This window comes from Priapulus caudatus, unplaced genomic scaffold, assembly GCF_000485595.1.
Source record: "Priapulus caudatus unplaced genomic scaffold, Priapulus_caudatus-5.0.1 Scaffold171, whole genome shotgun sequence".
Classification (NCBI taxonomy): Eukaryota; Metazoa; Priapulida; class Priapulimorpha; order Priapulimorphida; family Priapulidae; genus Priapulus; species Priapulus caudatus.
In genome coordinates, this window is record NW_014577232.1 from 12255 (window position 1) to 26367 (window position 14113).

Genomic DNA, 14113 nt, shown 5'->3' on the forward strand with positions numbered 1-14113 from the left:
CACATGGTTCATAGCTTTTGACTAGGCTTGTGGCTTAGCTTTCCTCGCCTTCCGAACTGTTGTTATGAAGTGTGAGGAATGGTCTCTTGTCTGTTCACAAGAATGCCCCCTGTTGGCGGTTACGGTTACACGTACTTTCAAACGCCTTATCGCCACAGCCAACAGTTTGAGTGAGAGGTGGATGTCCAACGCTAATTTAGATGTAATTTTTATCGAGTTGCACGTAATATATCATCGGTAAAATTAGGCAAGCAAATGTTGAATTTCACGTATTTTGGACTGTCATACTCCTCCTATATTATCTTACTCCTGGTAGTATCCTATAGATATATGCTCTGAGCGTGAACGCAGTGGCGGGAGGGCGCACTTGATTTGGTTGCCAGTGAGTTTACCAGAAGAATACCCGGCTACAGTACACGCCAGTTGAGCACTGTCGCTCTGCGGCACTTGTTTCTATAGTTGCACATTTTGTTTAGGTACATTTTACGGTGAAGGTTACAGAAATCATAGAAAGCGTGGGTTTTTAATTTAAATTTTTAACACTCACAAGTGTGCGCACACACAAAAGCTGCTTAATTCATGCCTTTATAGTGTGCATAGCTGGATGTAATAGTTACGTGCATATATCCATAGCATAAGACTATTTTTAACAAATAGCCAGAGTGCTATGGTTTAGCAAAGTTGTGAGTTTCAACAAAGGTTTCACCAACCCTTATTTATTAGTTATCATCCACAAAATGTACAAATTTAGATGAGAAGCTTATACTGCTTTGGCACCTTTAACTAAAAATTGCGTTTATGGTAACAGACTGGTTCGGTTGAAGTCATCAAGGTTTTGCCAAGATTCTTCCATGTCTCCTGTAAAACGTTAAATTTTAACTCACAAGTCTGTAGTTCACTCCCCATCCACATTATCCACAACCTACCTACATTACACTGCTGTCACACCCTACATAATTTAATTAAAATTACAGTTATGCGATCTAACCTACCATCATTTTCTTGTATTTATTTAGTTCGACAACATCCAACCTCGAATTTTGACAAGCGTGTCCTGGTAGCAGTTAAAAAATATGACAACATTGCCGCAGTGCCCGACATTATTCCGTAAGTAACACAGAAAATAGGTTTCATTAGCACTTGTGTCTCTCACTTTCCCGTCTCTCTCTTTCCTTCCATACCACAGTGCGACCATGGCTCTCCCTCGCTCGTCTTGATCTGTCCCTATCACTTTTCCTCTTCCTGTCTTTCTAAGGTTACTTTTCATAAGTTCTTTTAAGACCTTATGATACAGATGAGACAGATGTAACCACACTGCATATATTTTTGCAGGGCTACTGTCATGATAAGTGCCAGGGACAGGTTCCGTGTCAAGATGATGTGGTACATCATAGCTGCCACTCTTGTAGCTTCGTTGGGTTAGTATCAACATGAATGCGGCTTACCCACATTGGGTACATCAGGGTTTGACCTGGATAACAAAATTGTTAGCAATTCAGCTATTTGGTCTGAAAACGTTTAGCCAAATTCTACCAACTATGTTAATGTACTACCACCAACAACTAGCAACTATGTAATGTAGTCGTGTGTGTAGCGTAAGCCACTTTGATAATCTTCGGTCATTTCTGGATAAGTTTCGGTACTGAGTAAACAATGAACACACGCAGTGTACCTCATGCTTCGGGTTCGCAAGTAGCGATCTCGTGTAGAATTCGAGCGGCCTACGAATTGGCTTGTAGTGGTCGCTAGTGGGTAGAATTTGAGTTCAGCCTGAGGGCCTAATTAGCTTTAGCGTTTTGGCGAATTTATGTTGACATTATTTTGCGAAATTCAACTTAAATTCGCATTTCGCGAATTAGCAAACGAAAGCTTAAACCCTGGTTCATGGCAAAGTATAGTGTGCTCCCCCATAACATACCTCCTGTCAGAGCAGAGACAACAGCATCTATATAGCATGCAAGAACAGATACTAGGTGAGGCACAGAATAGCATCTGACTCTGAGTGAGTTACAGATCTTAGTGTGTATCCTGTCAGTACAGGAATAGGGTGAGGAACAGAGCGTAGCATGGTAACTACGAGACTATAGACAAGGTGGGTGATAGAGAAAAGACGCACCAATTCTCAGAGTAGAGACAGGGTGAGTGATCGAGAAACAGCATGCTGGCCGAAATGGTCCGTGGTCGAGCATGGTGTGCTTTCTTATGGAGCAGAGACTAGGTAAGTGATTGAGCACGGCATGCTACCTCTCATTATGTTATGCATCTTTGATATGAGATTGTGTCTGTGTTGCAGGGATGGTGATCAGTGGTAAGAGAGCAGCCGGACGCGGGGAGTCTGTAGAGAAGGGCAACCTTGATTGGCACAAAAAACATAATGAAAAGTGAAGCATCAAAATGCAACTATCCCATGAATGTGTGATGTGACTAGAATCCCACGTGCTTTATAATGTAGAAACAGGTCGGCAAGTTGATTGAGAGACACACTGGTATAGCAAGATATAATATGAGCGAGTTAGAGATGGAAAATGTCAGCGAGACAAGCAATGGAGGTACAAAGTAACAAAAGAGGCCAACGCGCACAATTGTTTTGTAGGACCACGTTGACACATGTGCGAAGAATCTGTCATCTGCTATATGTAGAGTTTGTATACTGTATAAAATAATATTAAATTCACACTCACAAACCTGCCAGTTTCTAAATGGAAATAATTTGGATGTAGCTAAATATGATCGGCTTTACAAATTTGTCAACTTTTTTGATTTTACAATTTTTCTCAAGTGTACCAATGCTCAACAAGCAATGGAGAAATGTATAAATATCTTCAAACGTTTATTTATGTGCTCAGTATATGGCCATTGTTGTCTGTGTATACTTCCTTCATAAATATTTGTTGGTTACAATCTGAGTTCTAAAGAGACTATCTTGTTGTGTATGAGAACATCAGCTATAGGCTGCAGGGGCATGACGTTAATTACATTTGTGGTGATTGTTGTTTTATTAAGTTGCTATTATGTGTTCTTATGATCTTGTGTTATTGTGATGTCACTGCTACTGCTACTGCTACTGCTACTGCTACTGCTATTGCTACTGCTACTGCTACTGCTACTGGTACTGTTACCACTGCTGCTTGGGTTGATACTAAGACATTTCAGCTGTTGCTGCTGCTGTTGGTGTTACGCAAATGACTGCTGCTGTTGCTGGTCCATATTATATCATTAGCTAATGTTGCTACTACTGGTTCTGTGGTAGCTGCTACTGCTGCTGCTGTTTCTGTTCAGCTCAGCTGGTACTTGCACTATCTGCTGCTGATGTTGTTACTACTGGCGCTGAGAGGGTCTATTTCCCCCAGGGTAGTGCCGGAACGTACCCTGGTACTATCTAATATGCCGGACCGTACCTCGCTTACTCCACTAACGAGTCTAGGGAGTCGCCTACGCCTACTCCCTAACCCTAACCCTAACCATATCAGATAGTTACCAGGGTACGTTCCGGTATACCGGACCGTACACAGGGTACGTTCCGGCAGTACCCTGGGGGAGATAGGCCCTATGAGCACTACTGGCAGTAGTTGACGGTTGTATACCTTTGTTTAAATAAAACTACCAGTATTATTACATATGTTTAACTAAATTTATCAAACAAATATCGGCCAGTGATGTGAAATGTCTTCAGGCATTTCTTTAAACAATTATTCATTCATCAACTCCATGTATTTGACTGTCTATCACCGTATCATAAAATATACTATATATATAAATAGCATGTAACATATATAACAGCACGTGTAGCTATATTAGTAACTGGGCCTGTTTTTGTATTACTAGTGAGAATTTCAATTGTGACTTCATGAGTAATAGCACGTTTTTGTTACAGTACTAACGTTATTGAGACGAATCCCTCCACATGGACTCTCACAACGTTCCTGCGTCCATACCTCTACTAAACATTGCGTAGGTATTTACCTAATCAAACTTGAGACAAACTTGATGATGATGATGGTGAATTCTCGCACGGCACCGTGGTATACTAAGCCACAACTAGCCAAGAGACAGGCATGATGTAATCTTGTCTACTGACAGAGAGGGAATGCCCACATGCTACGTCATATAACCAAATAGGGTAACCAAAGATCTAACGATAGCTATACTACTACCGAAACATATATGCCTGATCACGAGCTGTCACTATGGGTGAATGTCTACCCCTCGCTATACCTCTACAGACCACGTATCACTATAGTAGGGCCATTACCAGGACACAGATATGATCATGAAGTCTTACCACGTGTACCACCACCTATCCCCGCGTTATCTCGACACATATAACCAAGAGTGTATATAAGAAGCCTTCATCAACGTATACTTTTATTCTTGGAGTGTCTGGTTTACAGGGCCGTGGTTAACTTATTTTGCTGGTGGGCGGCACACGCAGTTTGTAATCTTGACAGTTGACCTTGTTTGCCGTTGGTTAGTGATCATGCATGCGTATCTACATTGTTACATTGTTACATTGTTACGTTGTTGTATTGTTACATTGGCCTAATTGTTACATTGTTACATTGGCTAATTATTACATTGGCCTAATTGTTACATTGGTCGCATCATCCCGCTACAATTATCAACCTATGCTAACTTGTACAAAGGGGAACGGCGCTCGCGTCTCTGGTGGCCGTTGCGAGCCAAGATAATTTTATTCGGCCGATCGAAATTTTAATCGAATTATTGAATTATCGAAAATTTAATATGCGCTCAAAATTGGCAGGGGCATGACTGAGGCAGACGTGCATGGTAAAATCCGATCTACAAATTTCACTTTGGCCGCAGCATCCCGCCACACTTCCCTTATATAGTAATTTGCATAGGGCATGGCGCTCGCGTCGCTGGTCGCCGTTGCGAGCCAAGATAATTGTCTTCGGCCGATCTCATGTGTTCAAAATTAGCAGGGGCGTGACCGAGGCTGATGTGCATGGTAAAATCCGATCTAAAAATATCACATTAACCGTAGCATCCCGTCACAGTTCTTCCCCTATGCTAATATCAGGGATGAGAATTGTCCGCCGATCGGCGGAATTCCGCCGATTTGACAGCCGCGTGAATTGTGCAAATCCGGTGGAAAAAAAGGAAAAAGAAAAAAGGGGGAAAACAAAACACTGATTCTATTTCTGATGACTATTTCTGTTTCAAATGGCTATTCCAATCAATCCAATATAATATCATTAATATTTGTTTTGACTTCAGCACCAACCAATTCTGCCCGTTTAATTTGTTAAACTGCTAGACAGGTAAACATTAGTGTACTGCCTGTTAACTTTTAACATGGTTTGAGTAAATTTTTATATCGCATGACAATTTTATATTTTAATTATTCATGCTTGAAAGAAATGTTATAATTGTTTTGTACCAGTTTAATGTATATTGTTAGCCATTATGTACAGTTGCTAGATTAGCAACAAAAGGTCATGGGGAAGGCCTCAAATCTGTTGTTAAAATATTATATTACAAGTATGGCTTTTGCAAATACCTAAATTGAGCTAGAATGTATCTCCACATGGCCTAAAGATGCCGTTACAGAGTCCATTTTTCTCAAAAAAATTCTGGGGGGATTCCCCTTGGGGGAGGGTGCACCCCTCCCGCACCCTCCCCACTTGGCCGCTTCGTACTTGTCATTCGTTATCTTTTCCTCTTTTTTCCTTTCTTGCTGTTCTTATCCCTGTAATATACTTGGGGAATGGCGCTCGCGTCGCTGGTCGCTGTTGCCAGCCAAGATATTATTTTCGGCCGATCTTATACGCGCTCAAACTGGGCAAGCGTATGCCCGCGAAAGATGTGCTTAGCAAAATCCGATCCAAGATTTTACTTGGGCCGCAAGATCCCGCCACACTTCCCTATACTAATGTACATTGGAAATGACACTCGCGTCGCTGATCAGTAACAAGTACGGGGTAAAAATGATTTAACCGCGGATATATTACGTGTAACAAGGCAATTATGATTAGCTAAGAAGGGTATAGTTTTACCGCGGTAACAATAACTATTTCTGCGTACGATACACGAACCTCGACATCATTTTCCTTGGTTGTATAACGATGAAGCGCTCACAAATGTTCTCGACGCGGGCTATTGTATACACACTGTTTCAGCTAGCTAGATATCACAAATTTTTGAATGGCAATTCGCAAGTGAATAAATTTCCTTCTGTATCCTCCCTCTTTTTTTTTAGTTAACTTTAACAAATTCATTTGTTCACACATGTTTAGTTCATTTTAATTCAGTGAGTACAATTATTTTCTTGCAGTCTAAAGGTGGGTGTCTAGTCACCCAACATACCATGCACCCTTTAAATTCGTACCTGAGCATTTCCATTATACTGAACTCATTCCCAGCACTGCTATTGGGGGAAAACAATTACTCGACCAACATGGCCATTTTCATGGAAAAGTGCCTCTAGATTCAGAATTATAAAATAACATCAGATTGTACATCACATTTTCCAAATAGACCCACATCCCTTATTATATATTTTAACTTACATTATCTCGCATCATAACATTATTAATGCACATTTCCCATAATATAATCATAGCACAGGCATAGGTATATAGTTATATAGTATCTGTATGATACAATTACACAGTTAATATTGTATATAATCTACTATTGTAATATATAATCTACTATTGTACATGGTCAGATCACGTCATGACATCAAATCTTTGTACATGTCATATAAAGCTGGGCGTGTGCTGTAGAATGTGTTAGAGCGTATGCTATCACGTAAGGGGTATCTGAGGGGTGATGAGGAGTCAGTACAATCCAAAGTCCATGACGTTCTCATTCTTCTGACAGTACAGAGTCTTTGCCAGCGGCGGAAACCTGAAGTTGGCGTTGCGAGCGTCCGGCGCTCCTGTTCCCGTTAGCAAAGCCTCACAGCGCCCCCTTGCAGCCTCCACCAACTGAAAGATGCTGTCTTCCTCTAGCTCTGTGCCCGCACCGACCGTAAGGAAGAGTCTTCGAAGTGCCACGCACCTGCAGAAAGACGAATTAGAAATTTCTATGCTGTGACGCCAACAACGAACGTACCCTACCCATATATGCATCATATAGATATACCACGCGACCAGTCACTTGCCCAGCCGACCTCATAGAGGAAGCCTTCGAATTTCGAACCGCACACTTACTTTGTCAGCAGAAGCAAAAGGCCTGCCTCGGTGACGTAACAGTTTCCTCTGATGTTTAGCTGCTGTAGATGTTTACAATGCGTGGCGATGTGACCGAGACCCACGTCCGTTACCAGGGAGCGCTGCGATGGTAGCACTGACAGCTCGAGGTGCTGCAGGATGGAGCATCGCTGCACCAGCGCCCTCACTCCGTCGTCATCCACCTCCACGCACCCGTGCATGAACAGGTGATCAAGACCAGGACTCCACTCGGCCATCTGCTGCAGAGCAGCGCCACCTATAGCTTCGCACATGCTCACGTCGAGTACACTGAGTCGACTTGGAGACTCTACGAGTATCTCACCAAACGACTTGACGTTTGTGCATCTGGCAACGTCCACCACCTCTAGTTGCCGACACTTGGTGAGAAGAGCTGTGATTCCGACGTCGGTGATACCGGGACACGATTGTGCGACTAGACAGGAAAAGCGTGGGCAGGTTTCAGCCACTGCCTGCAGGGTTACGTCCGTAACTCCTTCGCTGCCCATGACATGCAGTTTCTCAAGCAGGGGGCAGCAGCGTGCCAGCAACACCACACTTGTATCGCCCACGTGTTGGCAGTAGCATATTTCCAGGTAGCGTAACTGGCGACAGCCACGCGCGATAGCTGAAATGCCCGTGTCTGTCACGCTACTAGGCGTGACGAAGGAATCATTCACGACGAGACAGCGCAGAGATGCACAGTGGCGCCCCACAGCGGCTAGCCCGCGGTCGGTGATGCGCGCAGCCCCGGATATCGTTAGGTTCTGCAGCGAACGGCACCTAGTGGTGATCTCTGCGATAGCATGATCGCCGATGGTCGTCATAGCAACATTCAATGACAGCAAGCTGAGGCAGCCCTTCGAAAATGCAACCAGGCCGTCATCGGTGACGTTCATGGAGCCAACAAGCTGCAGCTTGGCCAGCAGGGGGCACTGCTGTGCAATCTGTTCGAGCGCATCATCCGTTAGACTTGGGCACTCGTCAATAACGAGCACGCGCAGTCGCGTGCAGTTTCCCAGAATTCCGCTGAGCCCCGTTATAAAGTCCTCTGGTGGGTCGTCCATCCCTAGGTAAGGGTTGACGAACTCTTCCAAGTAATTTAGCTTGGACAGATGTGCATAGATGCTAGACAGACACGGACACATGTAGACAGAAATCTGTCGCAGGTGTGGATACTTGTGCACAAGCGCACTGAGGCCCTCATCCGAGATTTGTGTATCTGCAAGCACAAGCAAGCGGTTAAAGGTCCGAATCTCTCATTTTTCTAATGGAAGCTCACGCACACATCATCGCACGCGTACGCGCGTGAACGCAGAAGGCACGAACGCATGCGCGGATGCACTGACGCACAGACACAAGCACACTCGTGCGCGCGCACGAAACTGAAAACACACACACCACGTTCGTACGTAAGCACACACACACACACACACGCACGCATTCACCAACACACGCGCGCACGTACGCACCTATTCAAGCACTCACGCAGCACCCACGCTCACCCGCACGCACATAACTGCACACGCACGCACGCACGCAGTACCCACGTTCGTTCGCTCGCTCACTCGCACGCACGTACACACACACACACACACACACACACACACACACACACACACACACACACACACACACACACACACGCGCGCGCGCGCACAAACAAACAAACGCACATAACAGACACGTACGCGTGCACCATCGCACGCATACACGCACACACACTCGCGCGCTAACAATAGCTGTCACGCATCTTGTGACCTCTCCTTCTGTAGCTGCAGAACCTTGTGTAACTTACTGTTTACATGTAATTTTCTTAGTTTAGTGCAAGTGATGCCGGCGTGCACGAAGCCAACGTCGGTAAGGGCACTGCAACGGCCCAGGTTAATCTCCTGTACCTGTAACAACACCGCCACGACAACAAGACTACAACAACTAGAGACATATACTGACTAGATATATTTTACCAATAATAATTTATTATTGTCTTTGTTGAAAGCATCTTTTTGGCTTTCCAATGTCCGCCTGGAACATACAGTGACCGCAGCCACATTTAATCAGTTGCCCTACTTCTTAATACTAGCTATTGTGGATCACATCTCGTCCGCGGCGATGAACTGTATACTCATCAGAAACTCACAAGTTTAGCCCATTTAGATAGCTACTTACACATTTCTTCACCATATCCCGCGGAAACAATACTTTGTCATTAACTCCCGTTCAGCAGGTATACTTACCTGGTCCTTGACGGTGTCCAGCAGCATCAACAACTCGGCGTCTGTAACCGCAGACTCGCTCACGTCTAACAGTCTCCACAGTGATCGATCATAGCTGAGCTCGTACCAATGTCGACAGGTTGGTCGCACCCCACAGCAGAGGTTCGCTGTGTCCAGGTAGCCGAAGATTTTCAGAACCAGTGAATCGGGAAGAATTTCGACAACAGCTTCATCGTCAGCAATGTCGGTTGTGTAATCGCAAAGCTCCCATTTGTTTTTGATAACATCCTTTTTGATGTTCATTTTTGTTTCATCGTCATGTAGTGCCCCCAAGTTTGGTGTGCTATCGTCAATCACCTTGGCGTTATCTTTGGGCCAACTCGTCATGTTTGTTTTAACACACAAGGAACTTCGTTACCACCTCGTTGATGTGTCACCTTAGATATTGTGGATGGACCACACTCGGAAATGATTTGAGAGTTCCTAAAAATATATTAGTAAATGTTCGTGTAATAAGGTCAAACATTCAGATAGATATTTGTATACCAAATCACTCATAAACGTGTTGCGATGGTTATTTTCTACGGTATAATGTTTTGGGCAAATGTTGAGCTCGCGCGAATTGGTATTCACTAACCATGTTCATTATTGTCGCTATATACGGCGCTGTAACATTTCCAAAAATAGTGACCATAGTAGACACATACACAGGCGAACGCACGCACGCACACACACACACACACACACACACACACACACAACACACACATAACACACACACACACACACCACACACACACACACACATACACACGTAGACATAGAGAGAGAGAGAGAGAGAGAGAGAGAGAGAGAGAAAGAAAGAGAAAGAGAGCGAGAGAAGAAAATGGAAGAGAGTTTACAAACGCCCACCACTGTATTGGCTAGGTTGTGCGAAAGCACGTATGTGCCTAATCCGGAACTCTACATCGACTGATAAAGACCTGCTCTAGTGTAGTACTTGCCTCTTTCTCGCTTCCTTCCTCTGCGTCGATTGCTGCAGAATATGTGTCTTGCTGTGCTACTCTATAGTCGCCGGGAATAGCCAAGTTTAATCGCTCATTTTGCCCGAGAAGCGCGCTGACATCAAAACACGACGTCGTGAGCCTGCCCTGTAACTGCTGTTATTTCATTGAAGGCGATGTGGTATAAATAGAGAGATTGAGCACGCGCGCTCGCCGTTGTAGCTGTAGATGGCAACCACGTATGCATGCTATGCTGTCGCAAGATACTCAAGTGGTACTTTCAAACGTCTATATAGAGGATGCGGGAAGTTGGCAAGCTGCGGTGGTACTGATGCTGTAGCACCAGCTCAGTCACGAGGCAACCAATCACGTGCTCACAGTCTTTGTGTTCTCGGGTTACAAGAGCAGTAATGCAAGCTATTCGCTCCGCACTCTTTATCCACAATTTATCCCCTTCTTTTATGTTGTTCACCTCTCGCTAACTTTTATCGTCTCCCTGTCTCCCATTTCTACTGTCGACCACTGTCTCGATAACTCTGATATTTGTTGAAGTCGGACATTAAGATAAGCATTCGGCATAGCAAACTACTCGTGAGAATATACTTTCTACTATAAATATATAATTGCAAAACAATCATGTAACTTTCCGCATATATACTGGACATGCGCGAGTACAGAGTATGGTAATTTTAGGAAAATGGACCTCGTGTACCTATAAACGAAATCTCCTTCACGTCATCCGCACCGCATCTGCCTCCACCACGTACACGTCTCCTCATCCAAGCGGCTGTCTCTTCCCCTCAGCGGTCATGGCCCTGAACGCGTATTCTTAAAACATTGTCGAAATGACTATAACGGTGCCTCGCTTTTGGCCGCTTCGTCAATAGGAACAGCGTTCCTAAAACAAGGGGGTTCCAACCTGCTTTGCGTTGAACGATTTACACCATTGAGATGGAGATTTTTTTCGGGAAGGGCATTTCTGCGGAGTTTTTTGACAGCAAGTTGCGTCCCTGTAAACGATCTTCACTGTTTACATGTCTGCACTTGTCTCCGCAGTTCAGCTCATGTTGATAGAATTGGGCGCATCGGTAAAAGCCGCATTTTTTACATTGAGCTGCATAATTTTGTTCGGATCTATAATGTAAGATAATTAGCTTTATCTATATCATACACTTTCTTTTAGCAAGATTCACCGAATTACACGGTCACATATCCACACTCACACACACACACACACACACACACACACACACACACACACACACACACACACACACACACACACACACACACACGCTCGCGCACGCACGCAAACAAGCACGCACATACACTTTCATTTACTTTCGCCCTTTTCTCCTCTTTTAAGCTAACCGCGCGGGCTCTCCCCCCCCCCCTGTTTGCATTCCATCCTTTTAAACCGTATCATACATTCTGATCTTTCAGGATTAGTAGATGCTGCTCCTAGACCGATTAGTCGCACCGCATGCGTGCAGAGTTATGACGTTATGACGTTATGACGTAGGACGGCCGTGTGCATGCTCCTCGCGGTCGGGCACGATTCTTGGGCGTATTAAGGTCGATTGAACGCATCAGGTGCGCTCTTCGGACAAGACACAACAAAATAGCGAAAATACTACTCTTTATGAGACTGTCCCACTTCTCTGCAAAGACGGAATGCCGGACCAAGAGCTGGCTGCCACGCTAACCTAAAAGTTCGAAATTCTAGTGTAATACTAACTAAAAATCGAAAGTGTGTGAAATGCATCGTAATGGGGTTTACGTGTATTGTTCAAACCACGAATACTCGGGCTGAAAGACGGGGAATGACAAGAACAAGAATTACATAGCTAAAGATAGAGGTAGAGATAAGGATACCGATAGAGATAGACAGAGAGATACCGATACGGATAGACAGAGAGATACCGATGCAGATAGAGTGGAGATAGTGATCGACAGCTAGAGACAAAGCGAGCGAAAGCGAGAGCAAGATAAAGTGACAAGGGATTAGGGGGAGAGAAACAGAACAAAAGTGACAGAGAGCGCGAGAGAGTGATACAGAGAGAAGGGGAGGGAGAGCGGGGGGAGGGGGTAAGAGAGAGAAAAAGAGGGAATAATTAGGCAGCAATGTGTAGACTAAGTAAATCATCTACATTATCCTCATTATGCCGATAGCTTGGCCGTGGATGCTTGTATCTCAAAGAATTACAGGCGCACGTAATAAATAACGTGTTGGGTGCTACCGCGGTCCCTAATTACGCGCTTCGCCGACAGATTAAATTTGCATCATCGAACGAAAGCAATGGGCCTTACGTCGGCTAGCCTGACCGGACGGATTCACCTACTTTCAGTTTCGTCGCTACACGGTTGCTAAAGCGAAATTAAGCTACGAAATGGTCCGCAGTTGACCTGGTTGCATGGGGCCAGTGCCGCACTGGTTTAGCACATTTTCGTGGCTGTCTTGTGTAAGCCTACTTACTCTTTCGTTTGTTAGAATAATCGATAAAAGAGAGCGAGCGCTGTTACTTTATTGAAACGCTCCAAGTGCCAGTTCACCCGTTGGCTGCTATTAACACCGTTCCCGGCCAAAAATGTGCCCGCTACCGATTACATAAATGGTTAAGCCTAGGACACACTATGCGATTTTCTACGCTGGCCGCTTGCGATCCGCCGATCGATAAATACGCTGCCGGGTCGAAAAACCGGGCGGAAATATTCAACATGTTGAATCCGAGCGATGCGCCGGGCGTATGGGATCGCGAGCGAAATACGGTGCCGTGAGACCGGGCACGTACACCGCGCGGACCCGGCACCGTATTTATCGATCGCAAGCGGCCAACGTAGAAAATCGCGCAGTGTATCCTAGGCTTTAGAGAGCCGAGTAGTACCTCTTTCCTGTGCCTTAGCTCTTTACATGCATTCTCCACCCGTGTGTAAACAGGTCGTGATAAATTCCATTGTGCGTCTATCTAAAAGTTTATACCAGAGTAAAATTGTGTAATTGATTTTTAACTGCTGTAACTTTGTTGTCACCCCTGTATAGAATTAATTAAGCAGTCGGGTTAAGTATAGTGTAAACGAAAACTGAGCGTAAACAAACTTTTTAATCTCACTCACTCACTCACTCACTCACTCACTCACCCACTCACTCACTCACTCTCTCTGTCTCTCTCTCTCTCTCTTCCCTTCTCTCTCTCCTCTCTCTCTCTCTCTCTCATCACTCACTCAACTCACTCTCTTTTCTCTCTCTCTCTCTTCTCTCTCTCTCCTCTCTCCTCTCTCTCTCTCTCTCTCTCTCTCTCTCTCTCTCTCTCTATACTTATATATTATATATATACTATAATATATATCCGAAGTAGATAATTAGGCGTAAGATTCATGGATAAGATCGGGCGGAATCTTATTTTTTTAGAGATTGGGATAAGCGATAATTAGGGGGGAGTAATAATAATAGAATAAGTGTATAATAAGTATTACATAATAAAGGCTAAAATAAGAATAATATAAATAACAAGAAGATTAGGATAAGATAAGGGGTACATTTCCTATTATTACTTCTTAATATATTATATATATCATATATCTATATATATTATATAACTATATATATATATATATTCGCGCGCTCTTCTTTCTCTTTCCTCTCTCGCCCGCTTTTCTTTCTTCTTAATATTTCATTTCATTCTCCTTTTTAGTACTC

At 44.2% G+C, this 14113-nt stretch overlaps 1 protein-coding gene and 1 long non-coding RNA gene across 3 annotated transcripts; one reads left to right on the plus strand and one right to left on the minus strand.

Moving 5' to 3' along the window:
- Window positions 1–783: 783 nt before the first annotated feature.
- Window positions 784–3002, plus strand: LOC106806642. The gene is made up of 3 exons (XR_001393569.1): window positions 784–1107; window positions 1333–1418; window positions 2294–3002. It is a non-coding gene; the product is annotated as an uncharacterized LOC106806642 (long non-coding RNA).
- A 2137-nt stretch (window positions 3003–5139) lies between these two features.
- On the minus strand, window positions 5140–11200 carry LOC106806655 (F-box/LRR-repeat protein 20-like). Of its 2 annotated transcripts, XM_014808662.1 has the most exons (6): window positions 11129–11200; window positions 10417–10569; window positions 9434–9895; window positions 8995–9094; window positions 7179–8418; window positions 5140–7026 (listed from the first exon to the last, which is right to left on the minus strand). In XM_014808662.1, the coding sequence occupies exons 3-6, from the start codon at window positions 9797–9799 to the stop codon at window positions 6804–6806; spliced, it is 1929 nt and encodes a 642-aa protein (XP_014664148.1). In that variant the 5' UTR covers window positions 9800–9895; window positions 10417–10569; window positions 11129–11200; the 3' UTR covers window positions 5140–6803. The 2 variants fall into 2 exon arrangements, with proteins under 2 accessions (XP_014664148.1, XP_014664149.1); XM_014808663.1 differs by lacking the exon at window positions 11129–11200 and having other exon boundaries at window positions 10417–10571.
- Window positions 11201–14113: the final 2913 nt, after the last annotated feature.

Coding starts and splice junctions, on each gene's coding strand:
- LOC106806655 (XM_014808662.1), bottom strand. CDS start 9,799: ATGACGAGTTGGCCCAAAGATAACGCCAAGGTGATTGACGATAGCACA. Junction 9,095..9,433: donor TGGACACCGTCAAGGACCAG/GTAAGTATACCT, acceptor GTGTTGTTACAG/GTACAGGAGATTAACCTGGG. Junction 8,419..8,994: donor AAGAAAATTACATGTAAACA/GTAAGTTACACA, acceptor TTGTGCTTGCAG/ATACACAAATCTCGGATGAG.